Genomic DNA, 27,144 nt, shown 5'->3' on the forward strand with positions numbered 1-27,144 from the left:
TAATTGGGTTTAATTAAAGATAGGCCACTTGAAATCTTCGGATCAGCTACTGTTTTGTTTATTATGGACCGTGGATTTTTTTAAACAACTTAGCTAAGCAACTTATTTTACATAATATTAACATAATATTTTCTCAGAGGGACTTTTCTGTCCCTTTGGAACATGCTTAAAATCCCATATAGTTTATGAAAGTATATGCCTATATTATAGGCCTAAAAGATTTAAACATTTGAATAACATTCTTTTATAACGACAAATCTTTAAAGATTTTTACATTGATATACATTCTATTATATTTGATTTATAAAATCAAAATTAACCAACTGCTAGCTAACCTTTTCCCCAAAAGTTAGAAAAATCAATTAGCTATCACAAACAGTGTTAAAATAAACAAACAAACAAACAAACAAAAAACGCTATAATGTATTAGCCTGTATTACAATTCACTTGGCTGATCAAGGACATAACCAAATCTTTATGACTGTAAATGTTATAGTTTGATGAAACACACTTTGAAGAAGTAGTCAAGCCTTAGCTAATTGAAGAATCAACCATAAAGTAGGCCTAGCCTATATGAAATTGTGTAGTTTTAAGGTAGACCGCATAAATATTTACAGTATAAAGTGCTGTACTAATCTACTATAATTTACTACAAATTAATGTACTACGAGGGAATGTGCTATGTTTAGCCCAATCCTGAGTTTGTAAATCTATTATATCCCACTTTTCTTTCCCTATTTTTATTCTGTGATATTAAAATCGATTCAGTCCGGTCTACATGGGCTCTTGGAGATCAATAAAAGGAACACTTCTGTGTGAATGCGCTCACACCCCCATCCCCGACACACACACACACACACACACACACACAAAATCATGGAGAGAGACAGAAAAGGCTCTCTTTCTCACACACACACACACACACGCGCGCGCACTCGCTCTATTGCACACATCTTCTGTTGTAGCGCTCACAAGCGCGAATCCACTGACAAAGTGCGGATGAAAATGAGAGGGACACTCGTGTTAGAGTAAACGTGTGTTTTTGAGTTCGACCCTAAACTCTGAACCGATCACCATGGGAGCTGTTTGGACTGCACGGCTCCTCTGTTTGTTTTTGCTCTTGTTAAATACTCGCCAAAGCGCCGCAGTTCCTCACAACACTGGTAAGAGTCTTCACTTTGTTACGCGCGATGCTCTACACACGCAATTTCAATTTACACGTTTTTGCGACTTGTTTACCTCCCTTTGTTTTGATACCATTTTTTTTTAACTTTTCTGTCAAAACTAAACATATTTTCAAATGTGTTAATATTTTTCCTGACATTTAATCTTTTTTGACTTTTTGAGTATCAATTTATAGCTATTTATAGCTGCTACAGTTACAACAATAGTGAAGTTTTGCAGTTCATCAGTACTCTGCAGTGTAAAGTCAGCAATGTTTACAGTAAAGTCTCGTGTTGTATTTTGTGATACACAGATTCAGATCAGTGTGCAGACGGAAGCGATGCCTGTCACATTGATGCTATTTGTCAAAATACCCCAACTTCATACAAGTGCACTTGTAAAACAGGATTTAAAGGGGACGGGAAACATTGTGAAGGTAACAGCTCTCTTTTTACTTAATTTAAACAGACTCTAGACTTCCCTGTAGTCTGGAAAACCTCACTTTTTAGTTATTGTATACAAGCACTGTACACATAGTATGCAATTTCAATTGTTTATTCTTAAGTAGTTTTTAGTTCATGTTTGCTTTCTGTCAAAAAAAAAGTGTTTTGCTGTTGTATCGGAAGGGCAATGCCCCTATAATGCAGAAATAGCAAACATTGGTCAGCCTTGATTTCTGTTCCATTTCCTAGACATTGATGAATGTGATCTGGAATACAATGGTGGCTGTGTACACGAATGTAACAACATACCCGGCAATTACCGCTGTACTTGCCTTGATGGGTTTCATTTGGCGCATGATGGACACAACTGTCTCGGTAAGTACAAATTCATGAAGAAATCACGTATACTTGTGCAAGAGGTGAAAGTTATGGGATGAGTTACTCCCACGACATACTACAAGTGTTTTGGAATTATTTCCTTATTTCCACTTAGTATATTTGTACTAGCAAATATCCACATAACCAAATCTGATCAAATAAGATTCGGTTTTATGTGGTATGTGGAAATGTGCTGTTTTGTGATGCCATTATCAGTGCTTTAACACACTCTGTCTCTAGATGTGGATGAATGTATCTTCAACAATGGTGGCTGTCAGCATGTATGTGTCAACACCATGGGAAGCTATGAGTGCCGCTGCAAGGAAGGCTTTTTCCTGAGTGACAATCAACACACATGCATCCATCGCTCCGTGGGTGAGCTACTGTCTTTAACAAACCTTTAATGGTTCAGTCTACCATATTCACCGTCATATTGAATAATGAATATATAACAGGGTCACCATACATCCTCTTTTTCCCAGCCTGGACTTCTAAATTGCCTAAAATATCTGGATTTTGGCTTTGTTTTTTATTGTTTTCATACTCGCAGAAGGTAATGACTGAAATGTAGCTTAGCTTTTGGTACCAATAGCTTACACGTGCTTTATACATAATTGACCAGTCATGGCATCTGAGAAGATGGGATCTACATAGAACGGACAAAGCATTGCAAATACATGTACATAAAATGTATGAGGATTGTATATGATGTATGAGAACAATAAGATAACTGAGCCAAAATATTTTTGACAATTTAGAAATCCTGACCAGGACATGTCAGGGAAAAAGACACCATATGGTCTTGGTTCATAAGTGATCAGTCAGGTCGTGATGGATATTTTTGGTTCATAAGTGATCAGTCAGGTCATGATGGATATTTTTCTGAACTTGGATGTCAAAAGTGCATCAAAAAAGGCTTGTTTTGTGTATTTGTAGAGGTGTCAGTGTGCTAAGTCAGGGGTAAGTGCAAAGGAAAGCCAACCTAATTTCTAAATGCTCTCACATAAGATCATGATTGACGGCACAATGGTGAATGACAGCTTTTAAGTTGGGTTCCCTCTCCGGGGCATTATCTATTGCCGTTCAGTTCCAAAGGGCCCATGCTGTGGGAAAGGGAGCCCCATGTTCAGAGGAACAAAACAAGTTAATAACTGCAACACTCAGGGCTTTGTGGCCTGTGTCATAGATGAGAATAAAAAACCTTTTTATGTGTCTGTAGCTTCTCAGCTGCGAGTATTGTTTTCTCCTCGGTAAATTGAGCTAAGGTTTGCAAGGCTTTCCACCCCATTTGCTTTCTCTGGGTAAACTTGCTAAATCCTATCAGCATATCCACTGAGCTGCAGAGTGAATGGGAGGAAACCGGCCCTCTACACTGACCCATAGACCTGCTATTGATGTCAGGTCAGGGTGTGTGGAATTAAATGGCGTTGAATTTGAAAAGAATTGTAACAACAGGTACCCCAAGGGTTTGGATATTTTTTTCCCTCCCTGATTAGTGACTCCTCTGATGTTTTTTTTTTTTTTTCAGAAACTGATTATTAATGTAAAGATTAACTAATGTAGCCAACTTAATTAGGGACGTAAAGTCCATTATGTAGCTGAAACAATTATTATGAAAAACCACAGAGCTGCATAGGGTTTATGTCTTAATTGGCATTGAATGTTGATCAAATCAATTTGTTTTCCTTTATTATTATATTTATTTTCGTACTTTTGCAGTTGGCAAAATGTTATTTTATTATGTATCCACCTTTTTTTTTCCCGTAAGGGCCGGCGCGGTTATTCGTAAATTTTATGGGATTGGCTTCCGGTGTCATTCACTTCCAGCTATTTTTAGCTGTACAATACAGATAATTTTGCTGCTTGATATTGCAAACTTATTTTATTGTATTATCTTAATTATGAAAACACTGGTTTGTAGTGCAAATGATTTTACCGTTTACTGCACTTTTTTTTTCTTTTATTCGTCTCGTTTTTTTCCCTACAGCGTCTAATGAACCGTAAGTCTCGCTCATTCACAGAAAATGGCTTACTTCTGCAATGAAAAATATGGTGGATAGCCTATAAAGCAAATAGAACACATTTCATTTTAAAGGGGTAGTTCACCCAAAAAAAAAAAAAAATGCTCACCTTCATGTCATTCCAAAAATGTATGACATTCTTTCATAAAAGAAGATATTTTGAGACATGTCTCAGTGTTTTTGCTTTAATTTGTCCAAACATTGGAAGTCAGTGGTCGCCAAAACTGTTTGGTTACCAGCATTCTTCAAAATATCTTCTTTTGTGTTCCACAGAAGAAAGAAAGTCATAAAAGTTTGGACTGACATGATGGTGAGTAAATGATGACAGAATTTTTATTTTTGGGATAACTATCCTTATATTATGTTATTAAAGGAACATTCAGTTTAATACAAACTGATGGTTGAGTCAGAATTATTTTCTGTGGTAATCAACGGCATGCCACAGATTCTGTAGACAGTGCTGTCTACAGAATATTTCTTTAAAATATCGATATGTTTATGTAATACCAAAAGGAAGCGTTTCAGGCTCTCTGATTGTATCTCTTCTTCACAGAAGGCCTGAGCTGTATGAATAAAGAACATGGCTGTGCTCACATCTGTAAGGAAACACCCAAAGGTGGCGTCGCCTGTGAGTGCCGGCCAGGTTTGAGTTGGCCAAGAACCAGCGGGGCTGCATCCGTACGTGTGAATGGCATTTCTGACCCACCATTAAGCTGAGAAATACCACGGGACGATTCACTGGAGCTGTTGATGTGATGCTGTTTGTGTTCTGTTGCATAGTGACCTGTAACCATGGCAACGGGGGCTGCCAGCACATCTGTGAGGACACCGAGCAGGGGCCCATCTGCAGGTGTCACATCAGGTACACCCTGCACACAGATGGCAGAACCTGTGTAGGTAAGGCTGCTTTTGTCCTAACCCACTCCTCCAGCTAGTGTTTCTGATGATCTCTTGGCAAGTATTTTAAGCTGATCTTTATTTGATCTACTTATGTGCAAAGGTGGTGATAGAGATCTCTCATTCAGACACAAACACACGCTTTATCTGATAATGAGGAAGTACAGCTGGAGCCTGCAGGCTGTGTGTGTGGGGTCTGCATTTATCGTTGTCTCTCTCTGTGTTCTGTCAGCATTGTCTATGATTTTGCTTCTGCTCTTCTTGATTGTCCCGAAGCATAGAACATGACAATCTTTATTTATCTGCGAACACTACAACACGGTGCCACAGTGGTTAGGACAGAGTCAAGCAGTCAGGGAGGTCTCTTTGCCTGGGATCGGTTGCTGTTGTAGATGTTTTTTGTTTATGAAAAGGTGTACTTATCGGTGTGGTTGCGTTTTAGGTTAGATTGCGCTATATGACTGTGTGATGCCAGTGAAAAGCATTGCAGCAAAATGTGATAAACAGTCTCCTGCTTAAGATGCAGCTGATAACTGTTCCTGCATTATTCAGTGTCGTGCACTGCATAGATGTTTTCATTTAGTGGGCCCGTTCATTCAAACCAACTTTCAAATAAGCCAACACTATTTGTAATATGCATGTATTTATTTCAGAATCAGAATCAGAATGAGCTTTATTGCCAGGTATGTTTACACATACAAGGAATTTGTTTTCGTGACAGAAGCTTCCACAGTGCAACAGAATGACAGCGACTAAACAAAAACACAGATAATAAAAGAATAAAAATAGGACAAGTAAATAAGGAATAACAGTATACAAATTGACAATTGTATGTACAGATATTACAATAGACAGTTTTGTATTTGCAGGTATATTATGTGCAAATTTGAAATGTAGACTAAGTATGTGTGTTAGATAAATAAGTGTATAAATAGTGTGTGTTCCACACTTATTGTCAGGTGTTCATGAGATGGATTGCCTGAGGGAAGAAACTGTTTCTGTGCCTGGCCGTTCTGGTGCTCAGAGCTCTGTAGCGTCGACCAGACGGCAGCAGTTCAAAGAGGGAGTGTGCTGCATGAGGGTCCAGAGTGATGAGTACAGTTCTTGGAGAGTGGGGAGGGTTGTACCAATGATTCGCTCAGCAGTCCGGACTACCCTCTGTAGTCTTCTGAGGTCAGATTTGGAAGCTGAGCTGAACCAGACAGTTATTGAAGTGCAGAGGATGGATTCAATGATGGCGGAGTAGAACTGTTTCAGCAGCTCCTGAGGCAGGTTGAACTTCCTCAGCTGGCAAAGGAAGTACAACCTCTGCTGGGCCTTTTTAACAATGGAGTCAATGTGAATGTACCACTTCAAGTCCTGAGAGATGATGGTGCCCACAGGAACCTGAATGACTCCACTGCAGTCACAGTGCTGTTCATGATGGTTCATGATTTACATAATCATTTCTATTCCATATGTGTGTTTTATATATATATATATATATATATATATATATATATATAATATAATTTTTAATATATGTTTAATTTTTAAAATTTGAAAGTGTCTTATGCTCAGTAAGGATCAGAAATACAGTACCATTATTACAATTTGTGACAACTATTTTCTATTTTAGTAATTTAATATAATTAAATTCCTATGATGGCAAAGCTGAATTTTCTGCAACCATTACTCCAGTCTTCTGTGCTCAAGTAACATTTTCTGTTATTATCAGTGGTAGAAACCATGCTTATATGTGACCCTGGACCACAAAACCAGTCATAAGGGTCCGTTTTTTTTTTTAATTGAGACATTATAACAATGAATAAATAAGCTTTCCATTTATGTATGGTTTGTTAGGATAGGACGATATTTGGCTGAGATACAACTATTTGAAAATCTGAGGGTACAAAAAAAATCAAAATATTGAGAAAATCCACTTTAAAGTTGTCCAAATGAAGTCCTTAGCAATGCATATTACTAATCAAAAAGGAAATGTGCAAAATATCTTCATGGAACAAGAACTTTACTTAATATCCTAATGATTTTTGGCATAAAAGAAAAATCGATCATTTTGACCCATACATTGTATTGTTGGCTATTGCTACAAATATACCCGTGCCACATATGACTGGTTTTGTGGTCCAGGGTCACATAAAATATTGATTATATGTAGGTAGTATTATGATCTGCTTCTGATTTCTTCCTGATCTGACACTTTAAAATAATTTTCATTGGTGTAAATTAAAGTAATCAGGTTCAATTATTCAATTTTTACATTTCAACAAAGCATTTCTTAGGTGACCTGGCAATGTAACTTTTTTTTTTTTTAAACAGCGCGTAAGGTATATATTGTTCTCATGCTCTGTTTGTCTTTTTTAGAAAGGGATGAAACGACCCCCACCACCCCTGATCACAATGCCACGTCCTTGGCCGAGGTAGACAAACGAGTTAAGCGTCGACTGCTTATGGGTAAAATCCTACCAATAACAATCCATACATAATCAAATCAATTCAAAGTATGCAGTTTCATCCAGAGAAATAGGGTTAAATATATCAGTGCTTATAGAGAAAATCAAGAAGTGTTGTGTTAACCTATAGTGCATATATTTAGAAGCGTATACCCCGGCCAGGCTAAGCATTCCACAGTCTTTTAGGTAAACTGTGAAATGACTGGAGACCCACACTTCACCACCTCTGATTTCTCCCTTGTAAAATATGTCCTGGTGATAGAGTGGTACATTTCACATGTTTTTCTCTCATGCAGAGAGAGACAGGGACTGGGGATGTTTATCGTACAGTGCTGAGTGTTGTATTTGTCTCTGCCAACACATATTTACACAGCGCGCTGCATATGGCCTCTTTGTCCTTGGCCTTCTACATGTGTGGAGTGTGATATAGTGTATAGACTTCCTAGCACAGACTGTTAAAATATTAATGAACTGATTGATCTTGCAATGACTGATTTACATCATTGATCAACCTGAGGATTTCTCTGTCAGTCCTGCCCTTTCTAACTTGCCGTGTCTTTCTTTCCTATGCTCTTCAGAGACATGTGCGGTGAATAACGGAGGCTGTGACAGCACCTGTAAGGACACATCCACAGGTGTACGCTGCAGCTGCCCAGTAGGATTTACTCTTCAACCTGATGGCAAATCCTGCAAAGGTATGAATCCGAATTTTTCCTTTATACACACATTTCAGTTGCTTTTAGGCTAAATCTCACAAAAACATGTTCAAGTCACAGTTCACCTGAAAATCAAAAGCAAAAAATGTACACTACATTTCACAAGTTTGGGGTCATCAAATGAATACTTTTATTCAGCAAGGATGCATTAAAATTTTCAAAATTGACAGTAAAGATATTTATATATAAATACTGTTCTTTTGAAGTTTCTATTCATAATATAATCATTAAAATAAATGTGTCACAGTTTCCTCCACATCAGTACCAAATCAGCATATTAGAAACATTTCTGAAGAATCATGTGACACTGAAGACTGTACTAATGGCTGCTGAAAATTCAGCTTTGCTTTCACAGAAATAAATTATATTTAAAAATTTATTCAAATAGAAATTGGTTATTTTGAATCGTAATAATATTTCACAATTTTACTGTTTTTATTGGTAAAATACATTTAGCCTTAGTGAGCATGAGAAACTGCCCCAAACTTTTGAACAGTAGTTATATATTATATTATATTATACAAGCAATATTAGGGATGTAACAATTACCGGTTTGACGATAAATCATGATAAAATTCCCCACGGTTAGTATTACCGTTTCATATTTTAATTATCATTAAAACCGTATTCGATTATCGCGATTTGAACAACTGAGGATAAATAAATACTATCCAACATAAAGCAGAGTTTTTAGTAACAGTCTCACAGCACGCAGAGTAATTTCATTTTGAGTGAAAACAGGGCGGAAAAGCTGGGAGGTTTTAAACGAGTGCTGAGGAAATTATACACATGAATATATGAATGAATTAATTATATGAATGTACTTCTGGAGGTTCTGACTGTCTTCAGAAACGATTCAATGGCATTTTATTTTCATTTTCACTCCATATAATACCTAAAGGAAGTGTTCTTAATAGCAATACTGCTTTGTCCACGGAGTTTACGGAAACAGCTGTAATTCAGCTTTTCCATAAGCGCCACCTGCTGTCAGAGGGAGGATTTACAGAGACTTATATTTACATTCAGCCTGTGTGCAGTTTCCGTCTAGCCAAAAACAGACCGGATTTGCATGCCCTGCTGTAAATGTTGACCTGTTGATGAAAAACTTATGCTTATGTGGATTCTACACATTTAAACAATACAGATAAGTTATCTAGAATTATTTATGGAGCAGATAAAATACATATAATCATTTATTAATCAATTATCATTTTGACTTAACCCTTTTCTTTATTTAAAGGCTGAAATGTGAGGTTTACCTTTTTATGAAACTTTTTCAAAGCTTTATTTGAACATTTACATTAGATATTTGAACATTCTATTAAACTCTGTCAGTCAAGTTGTCATTTAAAATCTGAACATCATTGGCAATGTTATTGTTTTAGTGATTATGCAAACAAAACGTCATTTTATTTGTTGTTTGTTGATTTTTAAATATAAAACTTGGTGAAGTGATCTATGTGTCGGTACCTTTTGAACATCTACAGCACATTTGAACAATACCGTGATAATACTGTTAACCGTGATAATTTTGGTCACTATAATCGTGATAAGAAATTTTCATACCGTTACATCCCTAAACAATATATGATTTTTTTTGAGGGGGATGGGTGATAATGTCACGGATAATAATCTTGACAGGTTTCGTGAGATTCACCCTAAAGCTGATCAGTCCATCTATGTTCTACAGTGTGATTTGGTCCTTCTCTGTCTCTCAGACATTGATGAGTGTGAACTCCATAATGGTGGCTGTGACCACTACTGCAGGAACACCATTGGCAGCTTCGAATGTAACTGTCGAAAAGGCTTCAAACTGCTGACGGACGAGCGTTCGTGCCAGGGTAGGATGCTCTTCTTCTGTTATAGGTCCAACACAATGTAGAGAAGCAGCGTGGGGGTTGGTGTTAGTATCGGTGTTTGTAACTAAGTTTGGAGATAAGGCAGGGTGCCAGTATCAACTTGCAAGATTCCTTTGAAGATCCTTAACATAGACTAAGAGTATAACTCTCAACCCTAAAATAATATATTTTGTTAAAGCACACAGACAACTCCCTCTCCTTGATACAAGTCTTCTGAGGAAAGCACCTTTCCCTGTTATTAATAAAAAGCCTTGATTGATTTCTTTCAAACTGAATATGGAGCCTTTGAACAGAAAATGAGAGCGTGTTTGATGTAGAAGCTGTGCAGTTTTCAATTTAAGCTCATTTTTGTTTGATTATAGATATTGACGAGTGCTTTTTTGAGAGAACGTGCGACCACACTTGTGTAAACTCACCTGGTAGTTTCCAGTGTGTTTGCAACAAGGGCTACACTCTTTATGGGCTTGCCCATTGTGGAGGTAAGGATACAAACAGCTATTTAAAGATTTTTTTAAAATTAAAATTAAAGGTCCATGATACTGTTTTATTGATTTTGACGAATCACACAGAATTATTACAGATGAAGTGCAACTATATGACTTTTCTTGGTTCCTCCATTCTCAGACATAATGAATGTAGTTTGAACAATGGAGGATGTGAACACACCTGTGGAAACACCATGGGAAGCTTTGAGTGCCACTGTCATGCTGGTTACAAGCTGCACTGGAACAAGAAAGACTGTATCGGTAAGATGAGCCTTAGTGATTCTGAATGCTGGGTTTCTATATCTGATGACGTTGGTCTAGATGGAAATCAGTTCTTCATCCCTGGGAGTTAAAAGCAGGAGATACTTTTGTGTTTCTCTATCTGGCTCTCTCTGTCTGTGCTATTGCTGAACAAAGAGATACCAGGTGCTGTCTAACTCAAATCTCACATGTCGTGTTGTACATTCATATTCTCATCTTGAACAAACTGCATTGTTGAGCTTTCGATCTATCTTTCTAACTCATTCCATCCACCTTCCTCTCAGCATGCATACCATAACTTTACATTTAAGCATTGTGATTTTCACATTCAGAAGCAGAGGACTCTGCACTAGTGCCGCCACCTGCCAGGCCCACTCTCAACTGCAGTAAGCAGGGAGGGGGTGAGCTCTGCTACCTGACCTGCCAGTCGCAGGTTCATATCAGCAGTGGTGAGTGTTACAACATTTAGAGATCTTCCTTTGTCAACATGCTAGAGTTTGCTTGGAGCTTCTCTGACACCTTCACCTTCATCTGTAGGAGCTGAAGATTCATACACGGTGACCTGTGGAATGCCCCAGCCGTGCCACGCGGGAGGACAGTGGAAAGGGAATGGGTCATATTGCCCAGGTAAATCGATGTGGATGTGTACTGGGTTTGAACTGTTCCAAGCAGTTTATACTGTAAAAATGGTTAATATTTTGAATTTGCTTCAGACTCAATTTCAGTCATTTTATGTTTTTTTAAATCATTTTTATTAACTTTGTTTTATATTTTTATTCTACATTTAAATTTTATAGTTTTAGTTTTAATATATTTTGTATAGTTATAACAATTTAGTGATCTTTGTATTTAAAGGGATAGTTTACCCAAAAATTCTGTCATTAATTACTCACCCTCGAGTCATTCCAAACCCACAAGACTTTCATCTTCTGAACACAAATTAAGATATTTTTGATGAAATCCGAGAGCTTTCTGACCCTGGATAGACAGCAACGCAACTGACATGTTCAAGGCTCAGAAAGGTAGTAAGGACCTTGGTAAAATAGTCCATGTGACATCAGTGGTTCAACTGTAATTTTATGAAGCTGCGAGAATACTTTTTTTCTTGCAAAGAAAACAAAAATAATGACTTCAACAATATCTTGCCTTCCCCGTGTCAGTCTTTGATGCGCGTTCACGACAGTACCACGCATGCGTGTGATGCTGTTGATGTAAAACACGCATGCGCTGCGCATTGTTTACAGGCAGAAGAATGCACGCGGTATGTGTCATGGTACTCTCGATAATGGCAGAGGACTGTCCCAGGAGAGAAGAAATCATTGAATAAAGTTATTTTATTTTCTTTGCTCACAAAAAGTATTCTTGTAGCTTGTCCTTACTACGTTTCTGTGCCTTGATCGTGTACCCTTGCTGTCTATGCAGGATCAGAAAGCTCTCGCATTTCAACAAAAATATCTTAATTTGTGTTCCGAAGATGAACGAAGGTCTTACAGGTTTGGAACGACATGAGGGTGAGTGATTAATGACAGAATTTTAATTTTTGGCTGAACTAACCCTTTAACAATCTTAAAATTATTTCAATTGCCAGAGAAAATTTTTGGATCTAATATTTATATTTTTTCAGCTTTATTTCAATTACTGAGATCATTTTTTAAAAGCTTCTGTTTTATGATGAGTGTATAAGTCACAGTGTTCCTTCCTGTTACAGGTTCTGGAATCAAAACCATTGCTACATTTAAATCTGGACAGGGGAAGTGCAATCTGAAGCGGAGTCAGGAAAATCTTGCACAAAGCTTTAAAACCGCCCTGTCAGGTACTGGCCTCATAGCTACATGGTTTTGACTGAAAATACATGCAGTTGACTACTGACGCAGAAATTTGTTTGCACAGGCTTTAAGTCAAAGTCTAAAGTCAGCCTATTAATAAAACACTGAGAGATGACTACATTTATCAAATTGTAGGACTGAAACAGAAATCATTAACTTTCTTTTTATTTCCTCTCTGTGCAAGTAGACTTAATGGAATTAAGAAGTAAGTGAATGATGCAGCAAACCAGACATGGAGATATTTATAATAATACTAATACTATAATAAAACTATATATGTTCAAAAGTTTGGTCTGAAAAGAGTCCCACACTCTTCAGTGAAAGACTATAACTTGAAATATTTTATTCCCTCTCTGCTAAAGTTTGATTCTTTCTGAACTGTTATCTATACTGAGAAGCAAAAGGGATGTAAGAAAGTAAATTCGATTTTAATAACAAAAGAAAACAAGAGTTGAGCCTGCCTTTTCATTTCAGATCCTCTAAATCCATTAAGTCTTTAATTTCTATTTACTCAGATAAAAGAGCCACCGAGAATGTCCAGTTCAGCTTTGTTAGCCTGCACTGTGCCTCTTCGAGCAGACAGCAACGTAGTCGCCACGGGCGGAAGGCTGGCGAGGAGGAAGGGTCCTCCATCACTGCCCAGTTTGAGCTGGATGTGAACCTGGAGGAGGTAGCAGGTTGGTTTCGTGCACTGCATGTGTATGTTTTAGTAGAAACCTTAGGTCTCTCACTGCTTGCTTGCATTTCTCCCTCTTCCTGCTCCTGTCACTGTTACTAAAACAAGCCAACAGGTGAAAGTATCTCCTGGTTTAAGATGGAAGTGGGTTCTATATTTAATAGTGGACAGTGTGCACGTATATGGGTGTTTGTGTGCACTCCATGTATGTACGAGATATGGTATACAGTGTTTCTCTCAGCAGAGGGCTGTGACCTGGCATGTGTTCGGCGGCGCTCTGAGAAGCGTCTTAGGAAGACTATCCGCACTCTTCGGAAGTCCATTAACCGGGAGCAGTTTCACCTGCACTTCGCTGGATCGGAGTATGAGCTGGCTAAGAAACTCGTCCGACCCGCTGACCCACCAGACCACTGCGGCACCGGACAGATCCTGCTAGACAAGAAATGTGGTGAGTGCAAATACACGCCACTTACAGTTGCTTGAGGACACAAAATATTTGTTAGGATTCACACATGTATTATATTATTTACTTTGCATGTTGGTTGTGCTCCAGGTCACTGATTATGTCTAGTTGGAATCAATCGGTTATATCCGACATTTTTTCAAATATTGTATATTGTAGAAGTGGATTTGGCATCAGTGCAGGCCAGTTGACTGACATATATTAGGTGTTATATAGTATAATATGTATGGTGTGAGAAAGTTGGCGTGAGTTTTATTTAAGAGGCAAGACTGGGAAACAGAAGGCTGCTGTTGGCTCTTACAGCTGAATGCTGTTCCAACCTCAAGATTGAAGCCGAGTTTTGTGTGACAGGCGTACTTCAGATCAGTTTGCTACAGCATATGTTCTACTTGGCATCCGTTTCCTTTAACCTCTAGAATAAACATCTCAGAGGGACTGTATGTGAGGCACTGCTAACTCTTTGTCTGGAGGCCTCATTGTGTTGAACATTATCTCATTGCCTTCATTGTCTTTGACATAAGGCTCTTTCAAAGATGCCTTTTTAAGGTGACAGTATTGCTGAGGTTGTTTGTCCTCTTTTATGGCGGAGAAGTCCATTATCTTTTACAGGCTCAGTTTCAGCAGTAATGCAGACAACCAAAGGCTCTCTGCTTTTTCAAGGCTGTCAGTTGCTGTAAAGACTTCTTTGTAACCGTCTCAGAGTAAAATGTTATTGCTCTGAGATTGCACTTTCATAGCTACAGAGACTTAATAGACATCTCAGTTATGTTTTGTCCATGTATCAAATTTGAGAAATATGAGATGGTTGGTGACAAGCAGTGGGAGAGCAGCATGTAATTTTAGCATAGCTCAGATAGCTTAACTTTGGAAGAATCTGATGAGATTTCAAGTTCATATTGACTTTTGCATTGGAGTTTGAGACATTTTTGAGATTTTGAGTTTTTACTTGAACGTGTTAAACATCAAGTTTTTTAAGAACGCATACAATTCATGCATAAAAAATGAGAGTAAAGACATTTAACAATGGTACAAATATCCTTTTCACATAAATGCTGTTCCTTTGAACTTTGTATTTATTAAAGAAAAAAAATTTGACTTTATAATTTGATCAAAAAATGCAGCCTTGGTGAGCATAAAAGACCTCTTTCAAAAACATAAAAAAAACTTCCTGACTTTTGATCTGTCTATTTTGAAGTATTTTGTGGGTTCTCTCTCTTCTTTGACTGCTTCTTTGGTTGTGGGGTTTTGAGTTGTTTGATCCATTTTGAAGAATGCCTCCATTAGGAGGAAAATGAAGAAAGAAGACTGGTGACCAATGACCAGCTCCCTCCTCATTGTTTTACAAATCACAAGTCCCACAAGTCCAACTTTACAGATCCAAGCTATACGTCTACATCTCATTTAACATGTTTGGAAAGCGATGCCGAGTGAAATGTACACGCTTGCCAATAAGTAATTAATTGAATCCACACTGAATATAGGATTGTAAGTTTTGCTCTTTTCACTAAAGCAGGCGTACAATTAAGGTACACAGAAGTGTAGTGTCCAAGTGCCAGCTTAAATCCAGCTCTAAAAAGAGCTATATTTTTTCCTCCCTGTTCTGGCCTCCCCCACTGGCTTGCCTCACTAAATGCAGTTTAGCCTTTTCAGTTTGCCCACTCCATTGTAAATCCCAGTGGGGCTTGCTCAAGCTCCTGGAGTGAGTGGGGAAAATCTGTGCTTCAACACTTCTTCACAGCTTTACAGACCTGCTTTTGCTTTTCAAACCCTGAAGAGTGATCAAAACCTATCATGAAATGTATTCTAGTTCACCCAGTAAATAAAATTGTCATCATTTAGTCACCCTGATTTTCATTCCAGAATGGCATGATTATTTTGAAATTTTGAATATCTCCGTTTCCCCATTTTTTTTTTTAGACGCCATTGACTTTAACGGTATGGGCAAAAATATTGTTCATAATATCTTTTGTGTTCCACTGAAGAAACACTGTTGTTATTTTTGTGTAAAATTTCATGCTAATTCACTTAGAGCACACATACATTTTGACATGGATTGAACATGTAATCCATTAGTTAGATATGAACTCTATATGAAACGGTCACTGAAGGAGGGGTTTGCCTAAGTTTGCCCTCTCAGCTGCCGCTTTCCTCTCCTGTCCATAAATGTGCTAAGTTATTGTTTGCTTGTTTGTTTTTGTAGGGGGGGTGTTTTAGAGGGGTGTTTATTCAAGCAAGCAGTTTAAGTGCCAAATTCCTCCTTAGGCAGGGCCACTCTGTGTGACCCCAGCCAGTGAGCGGCTCAAGAGAATTGACTTCAGCGACACCATGGGAATCAATTAGCATCAGCTGTTTGGGCCCCTGCCTGATAGGCGCAAGGAGCGATTGGACTCCGCTGAATGGGGGGATTCACAATCCTGACCCCTTTTATTGGGTTCAGCTCCTTACCACTGTGATACCATAGTGTTTGCCTATGTCATCAAATAGGCAAAAGCCGGGGGACTTGAATAGAGGTGAAAGGTCCTTTAAACCTCTTTGGGGCCATCAATTCGAGGATTCAATAGAATCGTCGCTTTGCATTTGAAAGGCTTCAAGGTTTTTTTTCTCTCTCTCTCTCCATCTCTCACTCTTTTCCTCTCCTCTCTCTTATTCCGTCGCTTCGTCAAATAAAAGCCGCCCGGGACAATGTGATGGTGGCTCCTCATGGTCATTCAGGATTAACAAAAGAGAGGAAAAAATGAACTGCTCTTGAGAGAATTACATTTTCTTCTTGGAAAATCAGGCAGTTTGCTGAGGCACACATAATTGCCATGCTGTTTAAGCCTTTGTGGAATTAGCCATCATTACCATAAAATCTCGGGAGTAAGAGGTTTGTCTAAATTCTCCTGAACACTGTCAGTTGGATGTTTGCACAGAGACACTGAGATGAAAGGAACGTTTCTAAATTGCCGTACTTACTTGGTTAAAGGACTGAACTGCACCGGTGCGTGGCTTATTTTAAGGCACAGTGTGTGCAAAACATTTTTTGAAAGCGGCACTATAAATCAGAGCGGTTTATAAACCGAACATTAAAAAGACTTTGTTCCGCTCCCTTTAATCAGACATCATAGGTTTAGGCGAGGTAACATTTCCTTTGAGCGTGTTCAGTTAGGTGAGGGATTGTGTATGCGTGTGAGGGCTGTTTGATGTGGGGGATCAGGCAGCTGTGGAAAGCCTCAGTTCTCTTATTTGTTTGAATTTTTGGCATAGCTGCATCAGGTCGATCTGCAGTTCCCCTTTAGCAGCTTAATGTGAGGCCCCTCTTTTGTGTTCTAAGTTTAGTCTCGGTTTCATCTAATTTCTGACTTTTCTCTGCACTAGTCAAATGCAGCGTTGGCACGTACTATGATGGAGAGCAGGGGAGGTGCTTTCTTTGCCCTCCTGGGACGTACCAAGATGAAGAGGGGCAGGTGTCATGTGACGTGTGCCCGGGACCCGAGGGCAGGGGAATCCCAAGAACTGCAGGAGCACGCAACATTTCAGAGTGTGGAGGTGAGACTTCACAGAGACGTGCTCGTGAACAAACAAGTCTGTAGTCTTTCCACTATCACACACTTCCATTGAGGCCGGTGTCTGTCAAGAGCTTGTATGTTTGTCTGTCATTTAGTTTTAAATTCTGTTTATTGGTTCTACCAAGTAAAGGCCTGTTCACACCAAGGATGATCACTATGAAGATAACTAAAACACTACCTATAATAGCATCTACAACAAAGCACAATAAATTGATGTTTATTATAAGCGTTCACTGGAGTTACATCGTCACATATGTATTTTAAAAAGGGTCAAGTTGTTGGACTTTTTAGTAGAGCCTGAGTAATAAAAGTAGTTGGCATTTTTCTTCAAGAAATAGAGGATGTCCTGAATATTAAGGAAGATAAAACAGTTAGAGATAACACCAAAGATTGCATTGGACTTGAATTTACATTTATGCCAATCACAAGCTTATATAATATGTTAATATGTATATATAACATTAACTTAACATATTACTTACCATATCAACCTAATAATAATTACCTAATAATATAACAAAATATTTGGTAACACTTTAGTGCTGTCAAACAATTAATTGAGATTAATCGCATCCGAAATAAAAGTTTTTGTTTACATAATATATGTGTGTGCACTGTGTATATTATTTATATACAAATACACACACATGCATGTAACATATTTTTCTTAAATATATACATACATATAATTATATGAATATAAATATTTACATGTAAATATATGTAAATATTTTCAAAATATATACTATATATACATACATACATACATACATAAAAAATATCCACAGTATACACACGTTATGTAAACAAAAACTTTTATTTTGGATGCGATTAATCGCGATTAATTGCTTGACAGCACTAATAGGGACCAATTCTCACTATTAACTAGTTGCTTATTAGCATGCCTATTAACATATTGGCTGTTTATTAGTTCATATTTTGCACATATTCTGCATGACCATATTGTACATCCCTAATCCTACCCAATACCTAAACTTAACAACTACCTTACTAACTATTAATAAGCAGAAAATTGAATGGTAGTTAATGGTTTGTTAATGGCGATTGAACCTTAAAATAAAGTGTGACCTAATATTTATTTAAAAATGTTTTAAAATTTATATATTTTTTATATTTTAATAGTAATAATTATTATTATTAAGATAATAAAATTATTTCTTAACAGAGAGTTTCCGTTTTCTCCGCTGTGCAAGATGTACCACATTTCATCCTATTATCCATTTATCCTGAGAGATGTCATCCCCCAGATAACTAAGGTTGGAAAGAAAGAGTATGAATCACATCCTGTTTTTTGTTTATGCAGTCGGCAGGAAGCATACCTGTATTGATGATAATCTCACAGGCTCATGGCTAGTTGAGCTTGAGTTGAGTTTTTGTGATTGTGAATGTGTTGGGAGGGGTCATTTCATGCAGTCCTGCAAATCCTCAACTGTCTGATTCATTCACACCAACAAAGAATTCCAGACCAGTCTTGTGTTTGGAGAAAAAAAAGGCACCGCCATGTTTCTGCTTCTCAGACGTGGTCATCAAAGGCAGCTTACTATGCAGATGCCATCTTCTACTTTCTGCTGATAGACACAACTAAAGGGGCTGTTAGGGTCCGTCTCAGTGGTAGCCAATTTAGTGTGGTCACTAGAGGGATGAGAGGAGGCCTGCAGTTTACTAGATAATGAACTTGCATGATGTCACTGCGGTTTGCTTTCTTTGGAAGGCAATAAAGTATTCAGCTTGGTTTGTCTGGCATTGTCTTAACATTTTTCTGATCCTAGGTCAGTGCCGTCCTGGTCAGTTCTCCCATGATGGTTTTGTGCCCTGTCTGCCCTGCCCACAAGGCACCTATCAGCCTGAGGTCGGCCGAACTTCCTGTTTCCCATGTGGAGGAAGCCTCACAACCAAATATGATGGTTCTGTGTCCTTCCAAGACTGTGAGACTAAAGGTGAGAAGAATATGGCTATAATACAGATTATACTGCTGTTCAAAAGTTTGGGGTCAGTAACTATTTACAATTTAACTGTTTTCTTTTTAATGTATTTTAAAATGCAATTTATTCCTGTGCTGGCAAATCTGAATCTTCAGCAGCCATTACTCAGTCTTCAGTGCCACATGACCTTTCAGAAATCATTCTAATATGATGATTTGGTGTTCAGAAACATTTAATGTGAAAGTGACGTGAGGCCAATGTGGCCAAGTATGGTTACCCATACTCGGAATTTGTGCTCTGCATTTAACCCATCCTAAGTGCACACACACAGTAGTGAACACACACACTGTGAACACACACCCGGAGCAGTGGGCAGCCATTTATGCTGCGGCGCCCGGGGAGCAGTTGGGGGTTCGCTGCCTTGCTCAAGGGCACCTCAGTCATGGTATTGAGCGCTGCACATTCACTCCCCCCACCTACAATTCCTGCCGGACCTGAGACTCGAACTCGCAACTTTTGGGTTACGAGTCCGACTCTCTAACCAATAGGCCACGACTGCCCATATATTATCATACGTTTCTTCAGCATATATTTGACATGGAAATCTTTTGTAAGATTATAAATGTCTTTACTGTCACTTTTGATCAATTTAATGCATCACTGCTGAAAAAAACAAAAGAGATTCTGACTGACCCATTTTGAACAGTAGTGTATATTTACATTAATGAAGACTACTCTGCTGGAAAAAACAGCTTAAACCAGCCTAAGCAGGTCTCCAAACCAAATTTTAAGGGGTTTGCTACTCTTTTTAACTGGTCAGGCTGGGTATTATCATAAAATGTTAGATGTTCTTTGCAGATGTCACATTCTTCTATATTTAATAGAAATTAATATATTTAATTTTGAGACAGAAATGCTGAATTGTGAACTGATTTTGTTGTCCCTACAGTTCAGTGCTCCCCAGGGCATTACTATAATACCAGCACACACCGTTGCATCCGTTGCCCCATTGGAACCTATCAGATGGAGTTTGGCCAAAACTACTGCATTGCCTGCCCTGGAAACACTACTACTGATTTTGACGGATCCACAAATATTATGCAGTGCAAAAGTAAGTGCAATTCACAAAAAGCTTTAATTTTAGCTCTTTTAAAGACAGAATAAGGGCTTCTTCTTTCAATTCAGCCTATCCTTTTCTCATTAAAAAAATATAATTTAGTTCTCTGTATAGTCTAGCCTAAGTGGTTTAATTTGTTCCTGCCAGACAGGCACTGTGGAGGAGAGCTGGGAGAATTCACCGGTTATATCGAATCCCCCAACTACCCCGGCAACTACCCAGCTAACACCGAGTGCACCTGGACCATTACTCCTCCTCCCAAGCGCAGAATCCTTGTTGTGGTACCTGAGATCTACCTTCCTATTGAGGACGAGTGTGGGGACTATTTGGTCATGCGGAAGAGCTGTGAGTGTTGCAGGGCTGTGATCTGGTGTTGAATGCATTGGCTCAGCAGGGTGATTGTGAATACACATGTGAGGAAATGGGGGGAGGAGCCGCATCGATGGGCTCATTAGGGCTCTCCTTCATCTCTTGGGGCTCAAATAAGCCACTGAAGAGGTCTTTAGAAGTTTCTTTACTGTTCCCACAGCTCTGCCAAATTCAGTGACGACTTATGAGACGTGCCAGACGTATGAGCGACCCATCGCCTTCACCTCCCGCTCCAAGAAACTCTGGATCCAGTTCCGCTCCAATGAAGGAAACAGTGGAAAAGGCTTCCAAGTGCCATATGTAACGTATGATGGTGAGAACTGAATTGCTGACGTGTTTGTATTGTATGTTTGGTGTTCAAAGAATGTTGAATATTTATATGCTGTCTATTGCGCTTCTTTTAGAGGACTACCAGGAGCTCATTGAGGACATTGTTAGGGATGGAAGATTATATGCCTCTGAGAATCATCAAGAAATTCTTAAGGTATAGTGCATTACTTTGTCTTTTAAAGCTACTTTTAAACAGGTTAACTTGATTTTAAGTAATTGATGTGAGGCAAGTACTAAAATCAAGAGGTTTGCTGTTGCAGATCCCAGTAGTAAAAAACAATAGTGCCACCCTGTGGAAGACGGGAAAATATATTGTACTGAAGTTTTCTAATTAACTTTACAGGACAAGAAGCTTATGAAGGCCCTGTTTGATGTCCTGGCCCATCCGCAAAACTTCTTCAACTATACTGCACAAGAGTCTAGAGAAATGTTTCCAAAATCATTTATCAGATTTCTCCGCTCCAAAGTTTTGAGATTCCTACGCCCCTGAATTTTGTGAACTAATCTTGTACGGAATAAATATTTGGTGCTCCAGACAAATGTTATATGACTGACCTGGAACAAATATTCCTGAATGTTCTTGGCCGCCTGCGTACGGATGCGGCTTCAAGACGACTTCTTGGACCTGATGAGATGAGAGCTCACAAGAAACTTTCCTAAATACGTCATTGGAATTTTTTTTCTACTGAAGAAAATGAACTCTTTTTCCAGTGAATGGATTTATTGCTGCCCTTCTAACAATTCTAACATGAACTGCCACCTTTCAAGAAAATGATTCTTCCTGTTTCATTCCTTTATTGCCCAGAAATGACTGTGTTACAAAGACATGTTAATTACAGCCAGAATTATAGTCAGAAAAAAAGAAGAGCAGCTAGATTGCTTGTTATATATTATAGGTCATTTCACAAAAATTGCCTTTTTTTTTTTTTTTTGTGAAAATATGTTTGACCAGCTTATTTTGAAACTTCAGAGAACTACTAAGAATTTAGTGGATGTTAAAGTCGTTTTTGCAAGTTTGAATGTGTTGTACATTATGTAAAGACAAATTAGCCTCAGCTCTCATGTTACTATATTGTATTCTTTTTTTGCATTGTAGCCTTCTTCATACATGACATATATGTATTCTTCATTTGTTTCCAGTAAGAAACTGTAGATGTACACAATATTTTCAGGGGTACTGGTTAGACATTATGGTCATTTGATATATCACTTCTCAGTTTCTCTGCATACACACATCCATCACCTAAACTGATTTTTGGATTAAGAGGCTCTTGATGTAGGATTGATTACTCATTGATGACATGCAGAGTAAATTAAATGTTTATATTTTTATGGTTGTACATCAAACATGTAAATAAAGAAATACACTCAAAATGTCTTTGTATCAAATGCAACGCAGTTGCAGTAGCCTAGATCAGCGATTTACAACCAGGGGGTTCTTGGATAAATTACATTTTTCTTTGTTAAACCCATAAAACAGAAATTATAGTTTAAGGCAAGACACCCCAGGTGAATAGGGTAATTTAAAAAAAATAGATCTCACCATACTTCCGCAGTTACATTAAGAATAGCAAATATTTTCTAAAATGTGACCCTGGACCACAAAACCAGTCTGAAGTCGCTGGGGTATATTTGTAGCAATAGCCAAAAACACTCCAAAATTATAGATTTTTCTTTTATGCCAAAAATCATTAGTATATTAAGTAAAGATCATATTCCATGAAGATATTTTGTAAATTTACTACTGTAAATATATCAAAACGTCATTTTTGATTAGTAATATGCATTGCTAAGAATTCATTTGGACAACTTTAAAGGCGATTTTCTCAATATTTTGATTTTTTTGCAGCCTCGGATTCCAGATTTTCAAATAGTTGTATCTCAGCCAAATATTGTCCGATCCTAACAAACCATACATCATATGGTTATTTATTCAGCTTTCAGATGATGCATAAATCTCAATTTCGAAAAATTGACACTTAAGACTGGTTTTGTGGTCCAGGGTCACAAATGTTATGTTAAAATATGGAAATCCAGGCATTATCTAATTAAATATGCACTAATTTGCATACCTTTCCAGAACATAAATCTGAACATTTGATAAAGCCATGTTCAAAACGTTTGTTTTGCTGACATATTATATTTTTATGTTTTGAAGAGAAGATCTCTCGTTATCATTCTATAAATCTGAAAAATAACCTTGTTTTACGAATAAAAAGAAAAATGACCTATAAACAGGTTAAAATAGGCTGTGAATTCAAATAAGTTAAAATAAATGACTGTAACTGATCAATTTATAATTTTTTGAACAGAGCTGAACGCCGTTCAGTTTTACGGAAGAATGGTTCCCACCCACGTGTTTCCGGAGGGAAGAGATAAAGCACGGACCGGCTGCTGATGGTCAGCTGATGTGTCAAACAGTGTCCAGCCCTCACGCTTTGTTTTGTTGACGTTTATTTGGACCAAAAGAGTTCTTGCCACTGCATGCGTTGCTAATGTAATATCTACTCGTTATTCTGGTACATCTCTCTTCAATATTTGACGACGCTGTCTTAAGCGGAAGCGAAAAGATGTATCGATTGACCTCAAGAGTCGCTGTCAATCTGTTGACATTTTCATCGCTAATGTGTTTTCTGCTGATATTATCCGCACAAACATCAGAAGCTAAGGTAAAACATGATATTTATCACTGTGTTTTAATACATAAACGATATACTTTGTGTAATGTTAGTTGTGAACCTGTTGTGTTGTTGGCAGTGCTAACTAGCCGTTAGCATGTTCAGTCTTTCTGCGAAATAAAAGATAATGCGTAATGCGTAAACAATATCGGGTGGATTCTAAACTGACCAAAGTATGGTGAACTTCATTGGTTTATATGACCTTGTGTATCTTTGGTCACTCTTCACAGAATTCAGAAGACATCAGGTGCAAATGTATCTGTCCACCTTATAAGGAAATTGCTGGGCAGATCTACAATCAAAATGTTTCCTTGAAGGACTGGTAAATGAATTACTAGTCTTAATACGAGTCTACAGTAACTTCTGTAATAAACTAACCCCATGACTCTCTATTCGCTGATCCATAACATCTCAAATGCAATCATTTGCACAGTAATTGCCTTCATGTGGTGGAGCCGATGCCTGTTGAAGGCAAAGATGTGGAGGCATACTGTTTACGCTGTGAATGCAAATATGAAGAAAGGAGCTCTGGAACCATCAAAGTAAGTTCAATGTCTTTATATGGTAATATGACAACTTAAAATAAGCTTAAATATTAGAGCAATAATCTTTCTCTCTTTTACAGGGCACCATTATAGCATATCTGTCTATTCTGGGTCTTCTGTTGTTGTATATGGTCTATCTGACATTGTTGGAGCCTATATTGAAGAGAAGGCTGTTTGGCCATTCACAGCTCATTCAGAGTGATGATGATGTTGGGGTAAGTGTTTTGCTACATCTCTATGGATACAAGATTTGATATAAGTTGTAAATATTGGTAGTTTGGATGAAAAGTCTGTGTAAAGGAATAAGATGCTTTTATAGATCCAGTAGATCTTTGTGTCATTAAAGATAGTCGTGCTAACATTATACTCTGCTGCTATAGGACCAGCAGCCCTTCGCCAACGCCCATGACGTGCTTTCCCGTTCTCGCTCTCGCTCTAACATGCTAAACAAAGTGGAGCACGCTCAGCAGCGCTGGAAGAGGCAGGTCCAAGAACAGCGCAAATCTGTCTTCGACCGCCACGTGGTGCTTAGCTAAAAGCCTTCACAGTCTGGACTGTTATCCGTGGGCTCTGGTACTGTGCTAAAGGCGGGGTCTTCTCCATGATGTCCGACCCATCTCATTGGTCTGCCTGAGCAACCCCCAGTGACTCCAGTGTGTTCATTTCTTTTTGATGTGTAGGTTTGTCATCTTGACCAATGTGTGCGACTAAACCTTGTTTATTATTAGAGTTTGCTCGATACAGACGGTTTGCATTAATTATCACTGTGTTCTTGCATTTTGAAATCATGCACTCTAAAATTAGCAAAAAAAAAAAAAAAAGGTTTACTTCTTCTGCAGTCCAGTCACACTGAACTTGATGTGGGGATAGAAGTGCCAATTTCCTCATAAAATTAGCGTGATGCATTTATTCATGAAATCTTTTTATAGAAATTTCAAAATTGTAACTAAACTCAAAATATTAATTTCCAGTCTTATTGTACAGTGTAAAATTACCCCCTCTTCTCTCTTCTTACTCTTCTCTTTCTTACCTTGCAGTTTCCTGTCAACTATTATATGTAAATAATAATAAGAAGTGAATGTTTTGTCGTTGTCCCCAAATGATATGCTGTTCGACTAACTTCTCAATTCAGTTCTTCTCTATTTGGGTGTAGATTTAGATTCATGATGGTGTACAACAGTTCCTTTTGTTGTTGTTGTTTTTTTTAAGGACAGTATTCATGAGGTACATGCTTTGATGGTATCAGAATTTTATTCTTTGTCGTTACGATCTGTATATATAATAATTGAAATGTTCAGGTACACGATTTAACAAAGAGAGCTGTTCTGACCTTTTGATTTATATTACAGTTTTGTTAATATGTGAATTCCGGTTTCTCGTCTCTGTTTGTTCCGGTAATAACCGCGGCTCAAATGACGCAGTTTCGGTTAATGGTAATAGCATTCTTAATCCCCAGGAGGCGCTGTTTCCAAACAGGCTTTTTTTGCATTAGCGTCGAAGAACAGAGTCAGATTTATGCGTAATTAAACGTGCTACGTTATAAAAAATAAAAACGATTATAAAATTGAGCCGACTACTTGTAATTAGTAAGAGAATTCTCTCAAATATCCAGTGACCGTATATCCTACTCATACACCACTTTTAACATCAAAAACAGTGAACTGTTTATTTAAAGTCTTTTACTGAAAACCTGAACGTGTTAGTTTGCCCTTCATTATTTACATCATAAACGAACTAGACAACGTCAAATAGTTTAACATATGCATATCACATTTCTCACATAACGGTTCTCATCATTTCCTGCGCTCCCTCCTCCTCCTCCTCCTCCTCCTCCCAGCCAAAAACACTGGGACAGATAGATCAGCGCGCAATCAGAACGCACTCCACTGAAAACTAACTTATTACACAGCATGGATATGTGAAAAAGTAACCTTGACAACACAAGCGTCACTTACCCACAGAAGGTAGGGATTTTTTTATCTGACTGTCTTTATGTTCGCTGCTCCAACTCTTTTGAGCTTCTTGTTTTGTGCATAGATGTATGTGTGTGTGTATATATATATATATATATATATATATATATATATATAAATCTCTACAATTGATGGTAATAATGCTACAGAGGATTTTAAATGACCCAAGTTGTCTGTAGAAACATAAATAAAAGCGTAACAGAAAAAATATAAATAAGAGTAAAAGCTAAATAATAGGTTAATAATAACAGCATAACAGAAAAGTTTGCATGCGTTTGGATATGAGCAATTAAAATGGATTGAGCCTCGAATGTATTTTGAAAGTCGCTAAAACTGTGAACGGGAAAGAAAATTTCCTTCATTATATGAGGTATAATAAACACGGCTATGAGAGCAGTGGATGACAGTAGCCTAATAATCAGGATGGATTGTGTGTGCATTGGAGACTCGTAAACTCTTCTGTGGTGTTTTACTGTGAACCTGAAACAAGGAGGCGCTCTTAAACCTAAAATCACTGAGAAAACTGATGGATGCTTCTTGGTCTTATAATTCCTAGTTTCTTATAATTATCATTATGACAGTATGAAAAGAAATTAAAAGCAATTGTTATATTTAATCAGAATATAAATATGTATTTTTACAACAAATTCTTTTGTGCTCATTGGTTGAGTTTATTCTGAGTTGAGCTATTGCTGGTAATAGGCCTATCTAAAATTTAGATTACGTTTTCAGTCTGACTTCAGACTAACAGCAACAGTTCACTGTTTTTGCACTCTTTCTTATCTCTGTGGTAAATAACCCCATCATCTGGTTGCCTGTCCCCCAGGGCCACAGTGTGGGAAATGATTAGGGCACAAACCACAGCTCTTTCTTTCTGAGTGTGTCTCTGCCTCCCTCAAGGCTGTCTGTCCTTTCCCATTGGCTTATCATGGTTCCTTGACATATCTATCTTGAATGTTTCTTTTTGGTGTGCCCTTGCTCTTGTTAAAAATGTAATTC

At 37.9% G+C, this 27,144-nt stretch overlaps 3 protein-coding genes across 3 annotated transcripts in view; all 3 read left to right on the top strand.

Annotated features, from left to right (window-relative positions):
- Nucleotides 1-60: 60 nt before the first annotated feature.
- Nucleotides 61-22,313, top strand: scube2 (signal peptide, CUB domain, EGF-like 2). The gene is given in 23 exon segments (XM_058781734.1): nucleotides 61-1,163; nucleotides 1,478-1,600; nucleotides 1,857-1,982; nucleotides 2,226-2,360; nucleotides 4,560-4,646; nucleotides 4,649-4,684; nucleotides 4,787-4,903; nucleotides 7,268-7,357; nucleotides 7,935-8,051; nucleotides 9,791-9,913; nucleotides 10,294-10,677; nucleotides 11,010-11,126; nucleotides 11,215-11,304; nucleotides 12,386-12,490; nucleotides 13,019-13,180; nucleotides 13,424-13,627; nucleotides 17,000-17,170; nucleotides 18,981-19,148; nucleotides 20,083-20,244; nucleotides 20,398-20,595; nucleotides 20,780-20,932; nucleotides 21,024-21,103; nucleotides 21,293-22,313. Coding segments are annotated over 23 exon segments (3,183 nt in total). The 5' UTR covers nucleotides 61-1,075; the 3' UTR covers nucleotides 21,440-22,313.
- A 1,007-nt stretch (nucleotides 22,314-23,320) lies between these two features.
- tmem9b (TMEM9 domain family, member B) lies at nucleotides 23,321-25,538 on the top strand. The gene is made up of 5 exons (XM_058781113.1): nucleotides 23,321-23,618; nucleotides 23,858-23,949; nucleotides 24,061-24,169; nucleotides 24,253-24,387; nucleotides 24,553-25,538. The coding sequence occupies exons 1-5, from the start codon at nucleotides 23,520-23,522 to the stop codon at nucleotides 24,706-24,708; spliced, it is 591 nt and encodes a 196-aa protein (XP_058637096.1). The 5' UTR covers nucleotides 23,321-23,519; the 3' UTR covers nucleotides 24,709-25,538.
- Nucleotides 25,539-25,678: 140 nt separating this feature from the next.
- Nucleotides 25,679-27,144, top strand: part of dennd2b (DENN domain containing 2B) — a 50,593-nt gene continuing 49,127 nt past the window's right edge. The window contains exon 1 of the mRNA XM_058781112.1: nucleotides 25,679-26,136. The gene's annotated coding sequence lies outside the window, so the exon portion shown is untranslated. The remainder of the gene's footprint in view (nucleotides 26,137-27,144) is intronic.

The sequence above is a fragment of the Onychostoma macrolepis genome, chromosome 07, assembly GCF_012432095.1.
Source record: "Onychostoma macrolepis isolate SWU-2019 chromosome 07, ASM1243209v1, whole genome shotgun sequence".
Taxonomy (NCBI): Eukaryota; Metazoa; Chordata; class Actinopteri; order Cypriniformes; family Cyprinidae; genus Onychostoma; species Onychostoma macrolepis.